This window comes from Lynx rufus, unplaced genomic scaffold (assembly GCF_022079265.1).
Source record: "Lynx rufus isolate CCGP_SWC_20201006 ecotype Redwood Valley unplaced genomic scaffold, mLynRuf1.p SCAF_2, whole genome shotgun sequence".
Lineage (NCBI taxonomy): Eukaryota > Metazoa > Chordata > Mammalia > Carnivora > Felidae > Lynx > Lynx rufus.
In genome coordinates, this window is record NW_025814834.1 from 185,298,584 (window position 1) to 185,315,346 (window position 16,763).

Sequence of the window (16,763 nt, forward strand, 5' to 3'; positions counted from 1 at the left end):
TTGCTAAAGTAACTGTATTTTATGATTAACATTTATTTAGTACCAGGCACTTTCCCAAGCGCTTTATGTATATTAACATAGTGAATCATCACCACAAACCTGGGAGATAGGTTCCTTTTTGTCCCCATTTTACAGCTGACATTGAGACAAAGCAGTGAGTAACTTGCCCAAAGTCATAGCTGAGGAAGGATTCATTAACTGCTTTATAAATATTCTCTATTTGGGTGTTGATGAAAAGTAATGTTGAATTGCTTAAAGAGCTTAATCTATTTCAACTTTTATGTTTATGTTTTGCCAAAACTATTTTTGAACTGAGCTTCTTTTATTTTTTTATTGTGGTAAGAACACTTAACCGGAGATCTACCCACTTAACAAGTTTTTACATGCCCAGTACAGCACTGTTAACTGTAGGCAGATCTCTAGAACTTGTTCATTTTGTGTAACTGAAACTTTCTACCTACTGAACAACTCCCCGTCCCCCCTCCTTTTGAATGCGTGTCCGTGTGCTCTCTGTTCTCATATTCATTCCCATGTTGCATGTTTTTAGTTTGTTGTTATTCCTTCGCGACTACTGCAAACACTGTGTAAAAAGCCATATGCCCTTGTGTGCTTTGAGATATTAAATGACCCTTGTTATATTTGTATTAATAACAATTGGAAATATTTTTTTAATTTATTTTTAGAGACAGAGAGAGACAGAGCACAAGTTGGGGGAGGGGCAGAGAGAGAAGGAGACACAGAATCTGAAGCAGGCTCCAGGTTCTGAGCCATCAGCACAGAACCCGATGTGGGGCTCGAACTCACAAACCATGAGATCAGGACCTGAGCTGAAGTCGGATGCTTAACCAACTGAGCCACCCAGGTGCCCCAACAATTGGAAATAATAATAAACATGATATAATACATGAAAACTTCTGAAGTAGTAGAGAACTACTATGGATCTAGCACACTCTTCTAAAGGAGCACTGTCCATATAAAAGCTCTGTTAAGAACAAGAATTTTTTTTTTCACACCGAGGCCTATTCTTTTAGACAGGCACAGTACAATGATGACGGTGTATGGACTTAGGCAATCCAAACACAAGCAATACCTGTGTACTGATGTAGAATTTTGACCATCTCCTGTAAGCGGTGGCCCTGAGGGCTGAATTTGAAAATTATGTCAAGGTGATGTAAGAAATTGTATAAGCGGTGAAAGATGATTTTGCTGGCTTCAAATGTCGCTTTAACATAAAGATCATGGGTGCTAGAAGAGAAAGTGGGGACAATATGTCAATGCATGACTTAGATAATGACGAATAAGTGTCTTTTTGCTTTTCTGTCACTGACCTGCTTGTCTGGCAGTTGGTCTCCTGGCTCAAAACACACTTCATAAGTATGTCCAGGGTCATCAAGGTGATGTGCTCAAAGACCTCCACAATTGTGTCCTGGGGGCCACAGATCTTCTCCCACTTACCCTGGCACAGGAGGTCAAGACCAACAGCATCATCAAACTGCCTTTACCTGAAAGCTCCTCCCTGACCCTGCCCTTAGGCTGTAAGGTAGACAATCCAGACCTAGGAGGAGCCATAGGTTGTATATGTAAATAAGCCAAGTGCTTACTTGGCATGAGGAAGGGAAAGCCGCACCTAGCTGAGTGAGAAAGAGCACGGAGCAAGCCGGGTATCTTGTAAATGGCTGAGTTAAGTATTCTTGGCCTTTCAGTCATTACCATAACTCTGCTTTACAACAGATCAGAGTTCCAGTAAAACAGACAATCTCTGATACAAGACCTCTAATTACAAGGGGTCTCCCCAGGGCTTCCTCCATCTTCAGCCCCCAAATTGCTAGACACCCTACCCCATCACTACTGCCAACCACCATAGCCACACTTAAAATAAACTTGGAACATTGTAAGAAGACTTTTCAATTCCAAAGTGGGGGACAGAGAGAAGCCATGGGTAGGAGCAGCTTCCAGCTGACCCCCTGCCAAGCGCTGTTTGTGCCCAATTTACTTCTCCCCTCCAGGTGACCTGCTCACACTACCTGAAATGTTCCCTGTTGAAAATGAATATGTCATGATAAGCATTCTTTGTGTTAAACACAAAGAAATCTAAATGTTTAAAGTCAGATCAACCTATTGAGCACCTAATGCCATAGGTAGGGGCTGGTACACATTTGGAGGCAGATATTTTTTTTTAAAGCTTTTATCCCAATGTCCATTGTTTATTCAATTGCTTTCATCTTGAATAATGTAAGTTTTACTGTGTAAAAGAAGTAAATTTAGGAGAAATGGCAGCGAAGGGGAAGCTCAAGCTGGAAGCACTAGGGCACAGTTCAGCAGAGGGGAAAGCTATGAGTGGAGTCTCAGGCTCAGGTGGGGCTGAGAAACGAGGAAGACACAAGTGGTTTACTGAAACAGAGATAAACTCAGTACCACCACTGGCTAATTTGTCATTGTGTACAAAGCAGCATGGCACCAGAATGGAAGGAGACTGCTCCTTCTCTCTCCAGCCTGTACGTGAGGCTTTCTGCCAAGAGTGGGCCATGGGTATTTTCACCTTAACTCAGGTTAAATCCACTTCTGTGAGAACTCAGCCAATTGGTTGGTAACAGTGGTTCTCTCCTGGGCAAAGGGATGGGTTTGCAAATGAAAGTGGAGGGAAACTTTGGCTTCATTGGTGGAGTTTGAAGTGTTTATCATGAAACTTGTATTAATGAATTACTTGTCTCATTTTTAAACAATCACAATTTAAAAATTAGAAATATACCACAAACCAGTGGAGTTTTAGAATGGAACTCATTTATAAATCAAGGACCACCCTTAGGAATATTCCTCTGCCAACATCCTCCTGCCCCTTTGAAAAGGCACAAGTCAGCTCCAAATGATCCACTACTATCTACAAGAGGAAACTCACACCCTGTGGCTTTAACGTAGACACTTATCTTTTGCTAGGTTCTTTGTGAGCATCAGGCAAATTCGCTCTAACTTCCATACCTTTGCTTATGCTAACTCACTCTGCCTAGAAGTCACTCATCTGTATTATCCACATAAGCAAGTCCGGCTCATATTTGCTGGTAAAAATGAGTCTCCTCTGAATCTGAAGCTACTATAGCTATTCCTCATTTCCTCACCTGTCAGTTACAGCACTGACCATCTGAATCTCACTACTTGGTACTTGGTTTACTGCCATAGGGTCTCAAAATATACCTGAGTTAGATGAACAGAACTTCATCATTTTTTGTCACCCAAACAAAGAGTGATAGCAAAGGCTTACATGGACACCTATTGCTCAGTTGGTAAATGTACACTGATTAATTTCTAAGAGCCATCCCCCTTTGAATTTTACTACCCATCACACATGTCTAATTCATTCCCTGTTGGAAACATTCTGCAACACACCAGAGAACTTTTTGTCCCTTCACTTACCAGCATTGTGTTCACTGAATGGGCCATCACCTCAACATATGATTTCAAGATGTTAAAATTGAACCCAGGAGTTAGTAGGTGACGGTGCTGGAACCATTTGGGTCCTTCTAGACTCACTAGTCCTTTTCCTTGAGAAAGAAAGGGGACAAAACCTCATGCCATTTTATTAGATGAGATGAGGAAGGAGAGGTGAGGAACAGAGACATCAGGGAGTGAGCATGACACACATGTAGTCATAATAGAGTGGAAATCAGAGTAGTGTTTATATATTTTGATGGAAGTGAGATTTGTTGCTTAATCTGGGATGGATGTATTTAACATTGTGAGGAAGACCCCAGGGTTTGAAACCTGATGAGAATGCTGATCCTGAAGTCACCAGTCACTACCTATGTCAAAACTGAGTAAGTCACCTAATCTTCCTGAGGCTTGGTTTACTCAATGATAAAGTGTGATAATAAACATCTACCTCACTGTGTTGCTGTGAAGATTAAATGAAAGCACATACATGAAGCACCTAGCCTGGTCTCTAGCTCACAGTAGAAACATAACAAATATTCATCTCCTTTTGACTCCAAACCAATCCATAAACTACACTGCGAACACAAAATTTATAAGGAACTAGACGTAAGTGTCCACTCTGTCCCCAGATATCTCCTCCTTGGGCCTTAGTTGGTGATTCACACTTATAAATGATATGGAGTGCAAACACTCATCAAGATCAGTGCTTTACAGTCTTTGGTTGCAAGAAAGGTCATTAAAGATTTGGCTTTAAAATGACTTTAACATTTATTAATAAGTAACTTCCATCATTCATTGGGTGCTTACAACATGTCAGGCTTGAGATGTATGGTCTGGTGCTGGTACCATGCCAGCCACTACAGTAAGTGCTGAAAATACGTGTTTCATTTAATCCCCACAATGGCCTAGAGATGTAACTCTCATCAGAAGATTTCCCCAGAATCACATGCAACTAGCTAGTGGGAGGCAGTATTCAAATCCAAGTAGCTCTGAACCCCAAATCAACAGTTTTTTCATGTAATTCCTTCTTTGTCTAACATGAATACCAATTACATGACCAGAAGGCCTAATTCATCTGCTCATGGAAAACTACCAAACTATACTTCAGAGCAAAACTGTACTGGTTTGCATATGGAAATATATGGACTCCAAAAAGAAAGTGGAAGATCCAAGAAAACAAGAGAAAAGAAAGGACAAAATAAAGAATACAGATGTGTGGCTGCAGTTTTAAAGACAGAGATGGGACAGATTCACACACATGCTGCCTTGAGAATGAGACTTTGGAGAGAGAAATGGATAAGGAGGGTTCTTAGGAAGTTGTGCTGGGTTGATCTTAGCACTCCCTCTTGATTTTTCCCCTAGATAACTTGCAGCATAGATCGTCCATCCTCTTAATTGTTTTGAGCATTCTGACTTGTTTCTTTGGAATGCTTTACTATACCAAGGGGACCTCAAGCGAGAGAGTGAATCACCTGTCTCTCTGGCACATACATACCAAGACATGGAATCAAGAACTTGTACAGGTACTTGGACTTGGGATCTGTAGAGTCAAGCAGAGGAAACAAACAACAGCATTAGAGGAAAATTACCAAAGTCGGTGAAGGTTCTCTTCATTTGCCTGTGCTAACCACAAATAGCAAGAAGGAGCCCAGGCATGGCATGGCAAACCATGGCATGCCCAGGCAAACCATAAGTTTGGTTAAGGAGCCAGAGAACAATAAACCCCAGGAGGCAGACAGGTACACAAACCCAGATTCTTCCCTTGCTTATACTTTCTCCTATAGAAACAGATTGCCCAAGGGTGACCAAGTTTCCAGAACAGGATTTGGGACAATATATTATATCCTTCTTGGAAAGTAGATTAGTGTTTACAGCAGGAGCTGGCAGACCACAGAGAGTGGGGATCAAATGCCTCTGGGGGTTCTCATGACCTCTAATGTGGAAGTGTTTTACAGCTCTTGTCCTTTAAGAAGTGAGCAGGAAAAAAATCAGGGCTGGGGGATTGGGAAAAATGGAGACTTTCAGGGAAAGGCTGTTTTCTTTTATTAGGTTTTACTAAAAGTAATGGAGACAATGGACAGAGAAGAAAGGTTAGAATGTAAGATCTTAGTTTTACAAAGATGATGGAGCAAAACCTGGACATTTTTTTTTTTTAAGTAGGCTTCACGCCCAACGTGGAGACCAGCGTGGGGCTTCCTCGGACACTTAACCGACTGAGCCACCCAGGTGCTCCCAAACTGGACGTTTTAATTTTGTGCGATGAGATAATCTGCCACAGACGTCTTTGAAAAGGCTTGGATGGGGGAGTTAGATGACTTGCGTTCCAAAAGGGAACACAGTTGAGAAATATGAAGAAAACAAAAATATCTGGACTGCAGCCAAGAGGTTATACTGGTAAATTAATGATCTAGCACCCAGGTTCAGGCACAAAACCAGCAGAGGCAGAGCTACTTCTGAATTCCCCTGAAGACTCATGCGCAAGTAAGGGGCTGGGGGATGGGGAGTATTACTGACATCACAAAACCGAGACGCAAAGGAAGCCCTTGGTGATCTGGTGGTGCCAGCGGGGCTTTATGTTACACCCTAAAGGGTTCATGGGAGTCTTAGCCTGACAAGGGACTTGGGGGACATGGGAATCCCTTTCAGCATTGCTCAGAAACTCTCTTGGCTTTCTCCAGGCCAGGCCTCTCTTGCTTTGTTTTAACCCCAGTATAGTTAACATACAGTGTTATATTAGTTTCAGGTGTAAATGTAGTGATTCAACACTTCCATACATCACTCAGTACTTATCACAAGTGCGCTCCTTTATCCCCATCACATATTTCACCCTCCGCCCCCTGCCGCCTGACTCTGGTAACTGTCAGTTTGTCTCCAGGTCTCTTAATAAAGGCCTGATATTGGGGCGCCTGGGTGGCGCAGTCGGTTAAGCGTCCGACTTCAGCCAGGTCACGATCTCGCGGTCCGTGAGTTCGAGCCCCGCGTCGGGCTCTGTGCTGACTGCTCGGAGCCTGGAGCCTGTTTCCGATTCTGTGTCTCCCTCTCTCTCTGCCTCTCCCCCGTTCATGCTCTGTCTCTCTCTGTCCCAAAAATAAATAAACGTTGAAAAAAAAATTTAAAAAAAATAAAGGCCTGATATTAATCTTTGCTTCAGGATTCCTTTAGAATCCTGCCTGTGAGTTGTGCATATCCCTCCTAGGAGGATAGGTTCCCAAGATTCATCCCTTTTCTTACCTGTTCTGCTCAGAAATGCCTTTGCGTAGTCTGGGTCATAGATATAGAAGAATACCTGAAAGGGCCCAACCCAGCAAGGAAAGGCACAAGGGTATTTTCCAACAAGCTCCTCAAGTTTCTCCATTTCACCATCCTGAAGTAGCTGCAGTGAAAAATGAGTGAAGGAAGTTAAAGAAGCCAGCAATCTGGACTCATCCCCTCCTACAGATGTGATCCGAATCTAGGGCCCGGATAAGGTAGCACAGACATGCTCTCCTCAGCATTTCTAAGCTTGGAGTATAATTTTCTAACCAATATCAGTGTATTTAACTTCCCCATCTAAAAGCATGTTGAATCCCCAGAATAAATCTCTGTCAATTGACATCTACCATGAGCCATTTTCCCAACTGAGAGGGTGAAGCAAGCTGAGTCTGCCTCACCTGCTAAAGTCACACACTTTTTAGGAGTGGACTCTGGAAGCTGAAAGTTTTTTTTCCTATGTGGGAAGCTAACTGGTAGTAGATTGAACATGACCCACAATCTAGCTCACCATTCCCTCTTCCTTTTCTCCTCTCTGATTATTACTAATTGAGGAATGATCCTTTTTGGGAATTCATAGTTAAAGCTTCTCCCCCAAAACCTGCCCACTCCATCTACAAAGAAAACCCTGTTCTTTTCCCTTACTACCATCAGAGATGAACTTTTGCCTTGATAAGCAGGTTACTAATGGCTCATTTATTATTATTATTTTGTATTTATTTAAATCCAAGTTAGTTAACATATAGTGTAGTATTGGTTTAAGGAGTAGAATTCAGTGGTTCATCACTTACATGTAACACCCAGAACTCATCCCAACAAGTGTCCTTCTTAATGCCCATCACCCATTTAGCCCACACTCCCCACCTGCCTCCCCTCCAGTAACCCTCAGTTTGTTCTCTATATTTAAGAATCTCTTATGGTTTGCCTCCCTCCTTGTTTTTATCTTATTTTTTCTTCCCTTCCCCTATGTTCATCTGTTGTATTTCTTAAATTCCACATATGAGTAAAGTCATATGATATTTGTCTTTCTCTGACTGACTTAGCATAATACACTCTAGTTCCATCCATGTTGTTGCATATGGCAAGATTTCATTCTTTTTGGTGGCCGAGTAATATTCCATTGTGTATATACACCACATCTCCTTTATCCATTCATCAATCAATGGACATTTGGGCTTTTTCCATAATTTAGCTATTGTTGATAGTGCTGCTATAAACATTGGGGTACATTTTCCCTTTAAGTCAGCATCTTTGTATCCTTTGGATAGATTCCTAGTATAGCAATTACTGGGTCATAGGGTAGTTCTATTTTAAATTTTTTGAGGAATCTCCATACTGCTTTCCAGAGTGGCTGCACCTATTTGCATCTGCACCAACAGCGCAAAAGGGTTCTTTCTCCACATTCTCACCAACATGTTTTTTTCCCCTGTGCTGTTAATTTTAGCCATTGTGACAGGTGTGAGGTGATATCTTATTGTGGTTTTTATTTGTATTTCCCCAATGATGAGTGGTGTTGAACATCTTTTCATGTGTCTGTTAGTCATCTGGATGTCTACTTTGGAAAATTGTCTGTTCATGTCTTCTACCACTAATGGCTCATTTAAATAGTTCCTCTAAGTCACTGACAAGAAGATTCATTAACTTCTTGTATAAAGTGGGAGTGTGGCAGGCACCTGTATATGTGTGTCTGGGGGTGCCCAGTGTTACATGATTGTGGGGGTCCTGACTTGCAAGGAAACCAAGGTTGGCAAGTTCTCTCTTATGTGACCAGTCATACAGAATTTGCTATCCTCAGAAAAGTTGGCAAACTTTGGCTCCCAATATCCTCTGTTACAAGCTAGCACCTTTTATCCCATGAAGTGTTCCCTGGAAAGTGTAGGGCCCCTAACAGATTGAGATTCTTGAACTCTACCTCCTGAAATGGTGCAGACTCATTTTTCCTAACACTTCCACAACCAAGTCAGTGACAAGTACCCACTGACAATGCCAATGATGTTCCCTAACAAAACAAATGTTCCTTCCTTCATTCATTTGCAAACAATAAACAAGTGAGAATTTATTAAGTGCCTACTATATATTCCAGGCAATAGAGATGCAGAGAAATATAAGACAGACAAAGTCTTTGTCCTCATGGAAATTATAGCCTAGTATGAGGATTATTTTTTTAAGTTAAAAATTGTCATGGACACCTTCAGCCGAAAGCATTTGGTCATACTTTTAGTAACTCCTTTCTGGACAAAAAGGATAGAAAGCCATTGTGACTCCTGTAATATATGAATTTACATTTCTTCATCCATAGCAGTATCTTAATACATTTGAAAATATGTCTTACACATATTTAGGAAACACTGTTCAGAAATAATCAGAAAATGCTTAGTTCTCAAATAAATAGTAATAGCTAACATTTACAAAGCACTACTATGAGCTAGATGTTGCCAAGTTACTTTCCATGTTTTATATATATTTTTAAATTTTTTTAAACGTTTATTCATTTTTGAGAGACAGAGACAAAACGTGAGTGGGGGAGGGGCAGATGGAGAAGGAGACACAGAATCTGAAGCAGACTCCAGGTTCTGAGCTGTCAGCACAGAGCCCAACATGGGGCTTGAACCACGAGCCATGAGGTCATGACCTGAGCTGAAGACGGATGCTTAAGCAATTGAGCCACCCAAGCTCCCCTCCATGATGTATATTGTTTAATCTCTATACCAAGAACCCTATGAAGCAGATATGATTAGAACCTACATTTTACAGATGAGGAAACTGAGCCTTAGGAAGGTTAAGTATAATAGTTCTAGCTCTTCCTTGTGACTGAGTGATGAATTGTCAAAAGAAACATAAAGGGCAAAAAAAAAAAAAAGGTAAATAGGTAGAGTTGGTAATATTAGCCAGCTTGATATATCAGCCATCTCTCATCTGCAAAACTTTGATAGAGGCCTCTCTAAAACACACAAAAAAATAATTTAGTGGCAGTCAAGAGAGATATGGACTTTAAAACATGATTGCAATAAACAATCTGACTGAAAATAAAACCATCCTTTGACAACAGTATCAGAAAGAATAAAACATTCAGAAACAAATTTAATAGGATAAATGTAAAGGTTACTGAAAACTACAAAACATTGTTGAAAGAAATTTAAAAAGACTTATATAAATGTAAAGACATTTCATGTTCATGGAGCAGAAAACTTCATATTGTTAAAATGGCAGTATTTCCCAAACTGATCTACAGATTCAGTGCAATCCCCATCAGAATCACAGCTGGCTTCTTTGTAGGCATTGACAAGCTGATTCTAAAACTTATATGGAAACCAGAGGTATCCAAAATAGCCCAAGTAATCTTGAAAAAGAACAAAGCAGGAGGACTCATGCTTCCTAATTTCAAAACTTACTACAAAGCAAAAATAATTAAGACAGTGTGGTATCAGCATAAGTATAGACAATAAGAATAATTCTATTCTATAAGAATAGAATTAAGAATCCATAAATAAACTTCATGTTTACAGTCAACTGATAGCAATGTCTTTTGTTCCAATGAGGTGGCTCTTGGTGGGCTCTCGGATGGGGGCTGGTCACCAGCTAGACCAAGCTATAATTAGAAGTTTGGAATCTTCAGTCTCACTTCTCATTCTCCAGAGAAGGAGATGAACTGGAAATGGAGTTAATGTTCAATTGTATCTATGTGATGAAGCCTCCATAATAATTCCAAAAGTACAGTTTGGAGACCTGGTTTGGTGAACACATGGAGGTGCTGGTAGAGTGATACATCTGGAGAGGGCTCTGTGGAAGCTCTGTGCCCCTTCCCACATACTTGTCCTTTGCATCACTTCCAACTGCATGTTCATCTGTATCCTTTATCATATCCTTTTATAACAAACTGGTAAACAGTAAATCAACTGTTTCCTGAGTTCTGTGAGCTGTTCTAGCATATTAATCAAACCTGAGGAGAAGGTCATGGGAGCCTCCAACTTATAGCTGATTGGTCAGAAGCACAGTAACAACCTGGACTTGCAATTGGCATCTGAAATGGAGTTGGGGTAATCTTGTGGGGCTGAACCCTTAATCTGTGGGGTCTCCACAGGGAGAGAACTGGGTTTTTCCTACTCAGGTGTCAAAACAATTTAATGGGGGCAAAGTATCATCTTTTCAACAAATGGTGCTGGGATAACTGGATATTCACAAAAAAATAGGATAAAGTTGGACCCCCACCTTATGCAATATACAAAAATTAACTTAATGGATCAAAGTTCTAAATGAAAGAGCTAAAACTATAAAACTCTTAGAAGAAAAGATAAGGAATTAACCTTAGATTTGGCAAAGCTAGCTATATTTCTACATTAAAATGTAGAAAATCTACATTTTCTACACAAAAACCAGTTGCATTTCTGTACATTAACAATAAACAATCTGAAAAGAAAATGACAAAAACAAGCCCATTTACAATAGCATCAAAAAGAATAAAATATTTAGGAGGTGAAATCAAGTATTGGAAAACCAAGTATTTCCAACCAACAAGGTGAAAGACTTGTACAGTGAAAACTAAACAACATTGCTGAAGAAACAATATTTATGTATTTAAAAAAACATAAATAAATGGAAACACATCCCATGTTCATGAATTGGAAGACATTATTATTAAGATTCCAATACTACCCAAAGAGTTTTACAAATTCAATGTAATGCCTAACAAAATCCCGATGATGTTTTCTGTAGAAATAGAAAAGTCTATCCTAAAATTTATATGAAATCTCAGGGGACCTTGAATAGCCAAAAAAATCTTTAATAAGAAGAACAAAGCTGAAGGACTCATTTTCCTGATTTCAAAACTTACTACAAAGCTACAGTAATCAAAACAGCATGGTTCTGGCACAGAGACAGACATATAGGCAAATGGAATAAAATAGAAAGCCTAGAAATAACCCTCAAATATATGGTCAAATGATTTTTGACAAAGGGGATAGAATCATTCAATGGGAAAAGGACATGTAAACAGGGTCTGTATCTTCAGTAAGTTTCTGAACCTTTGGCTGTAATTACCAAGTGCTTGGGATTGGGTGGCTGGAAATGCATATTGAGCTTTTCTGTGTATGCGAAAAACTTTGTCCAAATAAACTAGCTTTGTACCCTGAAAAAAAAAAAAAAGGGAAAAGGGCAGTTTTTTCAACAAATGTTGTTGGGAAAACCGAATATCCACATGCAACAGAATACAGTTGGGTCCTTCCTTATCTAACACCATATACAAAAATTAACCAAAAATGGCTCAAAGACCTAAAAGTAACAACTAAAACTATAAAACTCTTAGCAGAAAACACTGGGTAAATTCTTCACAATATTGGATCTGGCAATGATTTCTTGATTATGACACCAAAGGCACAGGAAAAAAGAAAAAAATATATATAAATTGGACTTTACAAAAACTAAAAAAATGTGTATGAAAACACAGTGTAACAGGAAAAGTAAAAAAACCCACAGAATTGGAGAAATATTTACAAATAATATATCTGATAAGGGATTAATATCCAGAATACATAGAGAAATATTAAAACTCAACATCAAAAAACAAACAACCTGATCCAAATATGGGTAAAGGACTTAACTGGCCATTCCTCCAAAGAAGATATACAAATGGCATTGAGCACATGAAAAGATGCTCAACATCACTAATCATTAGGGAAATTCAAATCAAAAGTATAAGATACTACCTCACACTCACTAGGATGACTACTATCAGAAAAAAGCAAAAGCCAGAAAACAACAAGTGTTGATAAGAATGTGGAGAAATTGGAACCCCTGTGCACTTCTGGTGGAAGTGTAAAATGGTGCAGCCATTGCAGAAAACAGTATGGTTGCTCCTCAAAAAATTAAAAATAGAATTACCATATGATATAGTAATTCCACTTCTGGGTATATATCCAGTCGAAAGCTGGGTGTCAAACAGATTTTTACACTCATGTTCACAATAGCTAAAATGTAGAATACAACCCAAGTGTCCACTGACAGGATGAACAGATAAACAAAATGTGGTATAGATGCACAGTGAAATATTATTCAGTTTTAAAAAGGAAGGGAATTCTGACACATGCTACAATATGGAAGAACCCTAAGGACATTATGGTAAGTGAAATAATCTAGTCACAAAAAGATACTACATGATTCCACTTATAGGAGATATGTAGAGTAGCTAAAACTGTAGAAACAGAAAATAGAATGGTGGTTGCCAGGGGCTGAGGAGAGACAAAAATGGGGAACTGTTGTTGAATGGGTATACAGTTTCAGTTTTACAAGATGCAAAGTGTTATGGAGGTGGATAGTGCTGGTGGTTGCACAGCATTATGAATGTATTTAATGTCACTGAACTGTACACTTTTAAAAATGGTGAAGATGGCAAATTTTATGTTTGGGGCATTTTACCACAGTAAAGATTTTGGGGGAAAAGTCAGAAAGGTATCAGAATTTCCAACAGTTATCCCGAAAGCTAGAAGACAATGGCATGATGTCTTCAAAATTCCGAGAGAAAATTATTTCCAAAGTATAATTCTATACCCAGCCAAATTATCAGTCATGAATTTTAATGAATTAAAATTCATTAATGAATTTTAGTAGACATTTTCAGCGATTCAAGAGCTCAAAAAATTCACCTGACATTCCTTTCACTCAATCTCAAGAAGCTACCCATAAAAATGATTAAATAAATCAAGAAAAATAGAAGACATAGTATCCAGGAAATGGAAGATATGACACAGGATGGCACAATATCCATGTATCAGACCTAGAGAAGAACCAACCAGTCCAGCTTAGAAGAGGAGGAGAGGTCTTTGGGAGAAATGCCTCCAGAAAAGCATAAAAACTGACAGGTTGTTTGATATGTTTTAATACTTGGAAAGATTCTTGAGATGTGTTTGACAGATCTATCTATTAAAACATTTGGGGGAAAAAAAACAGTGACAGATTTTGAAAAACTAAGCGTATGAGAAACACTGTGGAAGAAAAAATGTTCCATAAGAAAAGAAACAAAATCAACCATTAGATCAGCGGTAAGTAAACATTTACATAATAAAAATAATATAAATACTAATTTTTCTATTTAACCAAAAAATACAATATAACTATATTGGGACAGCAAAAGATGAGGTATAAGTGGTTACTCATCATAAAGTAGTATCTAAAATGATTGAATTAAGAAATGCAACATAGTAATATTAATTTAGCAGTAAGGATGAAAATAAACAGGTAAAACAGTTGAGAGTGGTTGCTTTAGGGAAGGACCAGGAGTGGGGGAGCCAAAGAATTCCGCAGTAGCTCTGCCGGAGACACCCTTCCCAACCCACCCACCCTTTAGAATTCTGCCCAGCCTTTCAGAGACTTTCCTTCCTCCCCTACGTACAGACACCTATTTCCAAGATGCCTTGTTCCTGGGCCTCTATCAAAGCACTCACTACTGTATTTGCATTATCTCTTTGTGCTCTAAATATGCATCTGGTTTGGCCCTCTGAGGGCAGGTAGGGGGGGTCTGCTCTTTGTAATGCTAGCACCCATCACACAATTCCACTCAAAGCTGGCTGAATGAATAAAACAAGGTAATCAGGAGTGAGAGAGGATTTGGAGAACAAGAGAGACCAAAATGTAAATTCGCCAGCCGTTTTTGAGCGATTGGCTGGGGCTGCTCTCTACTTCAAAAGAATCTTGGGAAAAGAAAGTTCATTTTCTCTGGTTGTAACGGACTGAGGGTGGCAATTAATTGTGCTCAATTTTGCATATTTTCTGCAGTTAATTTGCATTATTTAGAATAACATAACTATTTTTTAGCGATCCATGTAGGATTTTTAAAATGCAGTACATAAATGCAAGAGATTGGTGAAGCAATTAGAGCCCGCCCTGAACTACAGCACGTTCTTTTTCTGTACTCAGTCTCTACATGGCCCTCCCAGCCCTCCCGGAGCTTCCACCCTAGAGGCTCCAGGCTCTTTTCCTTTCCCTGCAGTGCTGTGAGCCATAGGGTGGGCCAGCTGTGCAGGACGCAGCGATGGGAGGAAGGGGCGCAAGCAGCCTCCTCTCCGCTCGCCGGGTTCCCTTGGCAGCATCCTTCTCCGCCCCTCCCTTCCATTACCTTCTGGTGCCCGTAGAACCAGTGGGTGGGGGGCGCGGGGAAAGGGCACAGGTCTCGCAGCAGCCGCTGCCTCCGCAGGTAGAGCTTGATGGCCTGCAGCAGCCCCAGGGCCAGGCAGAACACGAAGGCCAGGTACAAGGGCCGCGCCCAGCGCATCTCCAGCCAGGAGGGCTCCATCGCTGTGCGGGTGGCAGACAAGTCTGTGGGGCTCCGGAGGCGGGTGGGCTTTCTTCGCCCCGCGCCTGGAGAGGGTCGCCCAGCCTACCGCGTCTCCGTACACTCTGGCGAGCTCCCGGCTTCCCCGCGGAGGAGGAAGAGCGCTGGGAGCGACAGCTAAGGCTTGGCCAGAGGAGGCAGGCGCGAGTTCTCCGATTTCTAACCTTTCACCAATTGATGCGAACCTTCTTCATTCAGGGAGACTTCTTACCGCCCTTCTGGAGTGTCACACTTCATCTGTGACAGTTTGCGATCATGGGGTATCTGAATTTAGGTTTTGAAATAATACCAAGGCTGAGGCCACTGTTTTTCTTCTTTGCCACAAATAAATGTTAAAGTGCTATGTTTAAAACAAAAACAAAAACAAAAACAAAAACAAAAAACCCAAAAACCTTCTTTCCTACTCTGAAATTCTATCAAAACCCACGGGGGTTGGGGGTGGGCATGTGTAATCATTATACTTATATAGTGTGGCTTGTCTGGTGGTACACATTTTACAATTGGTTCTCACTCGGATTTCCAGCGTTTGCCAATGTCCACCCCGTGCTATCAAGCTGCAGAAGACACTACAGATACAATCAGGTCCCAAATTACTTAAGTAATTTGTGGATCCCAGCGCAATATGAAAATGTGGGGCCCCTCATTAAAAAGTTGTTAACAATTTCAAGATGATGACAGGAACGCAGTAAACCAAGCTTGCCACCTTCTGAGTACAGGGCCCTGTTCCATGCCCATGGAGCCAGCCCTGGATACCAGAGGCATAAATAATCTGGAGAGCATAGATAAGAGGAAAATGTAGTGAAATAATTAGAAAGTAATGTGTTTTGGTATTTATTACCTATTAGTTGGTAAACTAGGATCCAACAGACCTGGCCGCCCAAGCTGCTGTCCCCCACTCCCAACCTTCTTTATAGGCATTGCCCAAAATTCATTTATTCATTCATTTATTTATGTTAAGAAACGCACATTTTAGGTGTTGGATTTACAGCCTTGAACAATAAACTCAATCTCTGCTACAGCTTCCTATTCTTCTCCCTGTCACTGCCTCCACTCCTCAAGCCCTTACCCCAGTCTCCATTGCCAAGTTTTATTTGGTAGGTTAATAGTTAAGACAGATTCTAGTGGTGATACCTTCATCTGGACCAAGTACCAGCCCCTGGAATGTTCTATTATGTATCACACATTAAATGTTTCAGCTCCTTCTTCTCAAGGCCTTCCCACCTCCTGACTATCTCCATTCCTCATCTAGAAGTTGTTATTTGGCCATGTCTCAGAATCTTCCAGTTTATAAACTTTCCTCTGGGTAAGTCATGGTGTTTTAGTTTTCCAGATTCTTCCTCTGTACCTTGATAAGTGTATGGTAGCCTTCATATGAACACATTGTGGTGATCGGGCTGAGGACCTCATTTCCATGCTCTGCCTTCAGGATCCAGGCTAGTCTCAACTTCATGAGTCTGGTCCTGGGGTCCTCTGGGCTGACTGACAAATTGCCGAGTGTGGTTGGTGAACTTCTAGTTAGTTCTTTCAGCAGGGTCAGGGCCTGGGGACTCCTTAACTGACTCACTCTTACTCAGGTTCTTGCTGGAGATGTTAACCCCTTCTGAGACCTGGCCAGTCCTTCAGCTGCATTCCATATCTTTCCTTGCAAAGCAAAGAATTTTGGGACTTTTTGCACTATACCCAGGAGCCTAAGAGAGTCTTGAGGCTGCTAACTCAAACCATTTATCTGCTTCACTGCCATTTTCACTTTGTCTCCTCTCCAAAA

At 40.6% G+C, this 16,763-nt stretch overlaps 1 protein-coding gene across 1 annotated transcript in view; it reads right to left on the minus strand.

Moving 5' to 3' along the window:
- The window catches only part of LOC124516047 (cytochrome P450 4X1), a 35,459-nt gene extending 20,500 nt beyond the window's left edge, over positions 1–14,959 (minus strand). Inside the window, exons 1-6 of the mRNA XM_047085177.1 lie at positions 14,783–14,959; positions 6,658–6,799; positions 4,922–4,966; positions 3,409–3,536; positions 1,329–1,456; positions 1,091–1,245 (exon numbers count right to left, since the gene is read on the minus strand). Of these exons, the coding sequence (XP_046941133.1) occupies positions 1,091–1,245; positions 1,329–1,456; positions 3,409–3,536; positions 4,922–4,966; positions 6,658–6,799; positions 14,783–14,959 (775 nt within the window). The remainder of the gene's footprint in view (positions 1–1,090; positions 1,246–1,328; positions 1,457–3,408; positions 3,537–4,921; positions 4,967–6,657; positions 6,800–14,782) is intronic.
- Between the last annotated feature and the right edge of the window lie 1,804 nt (positions 14,960–16,763).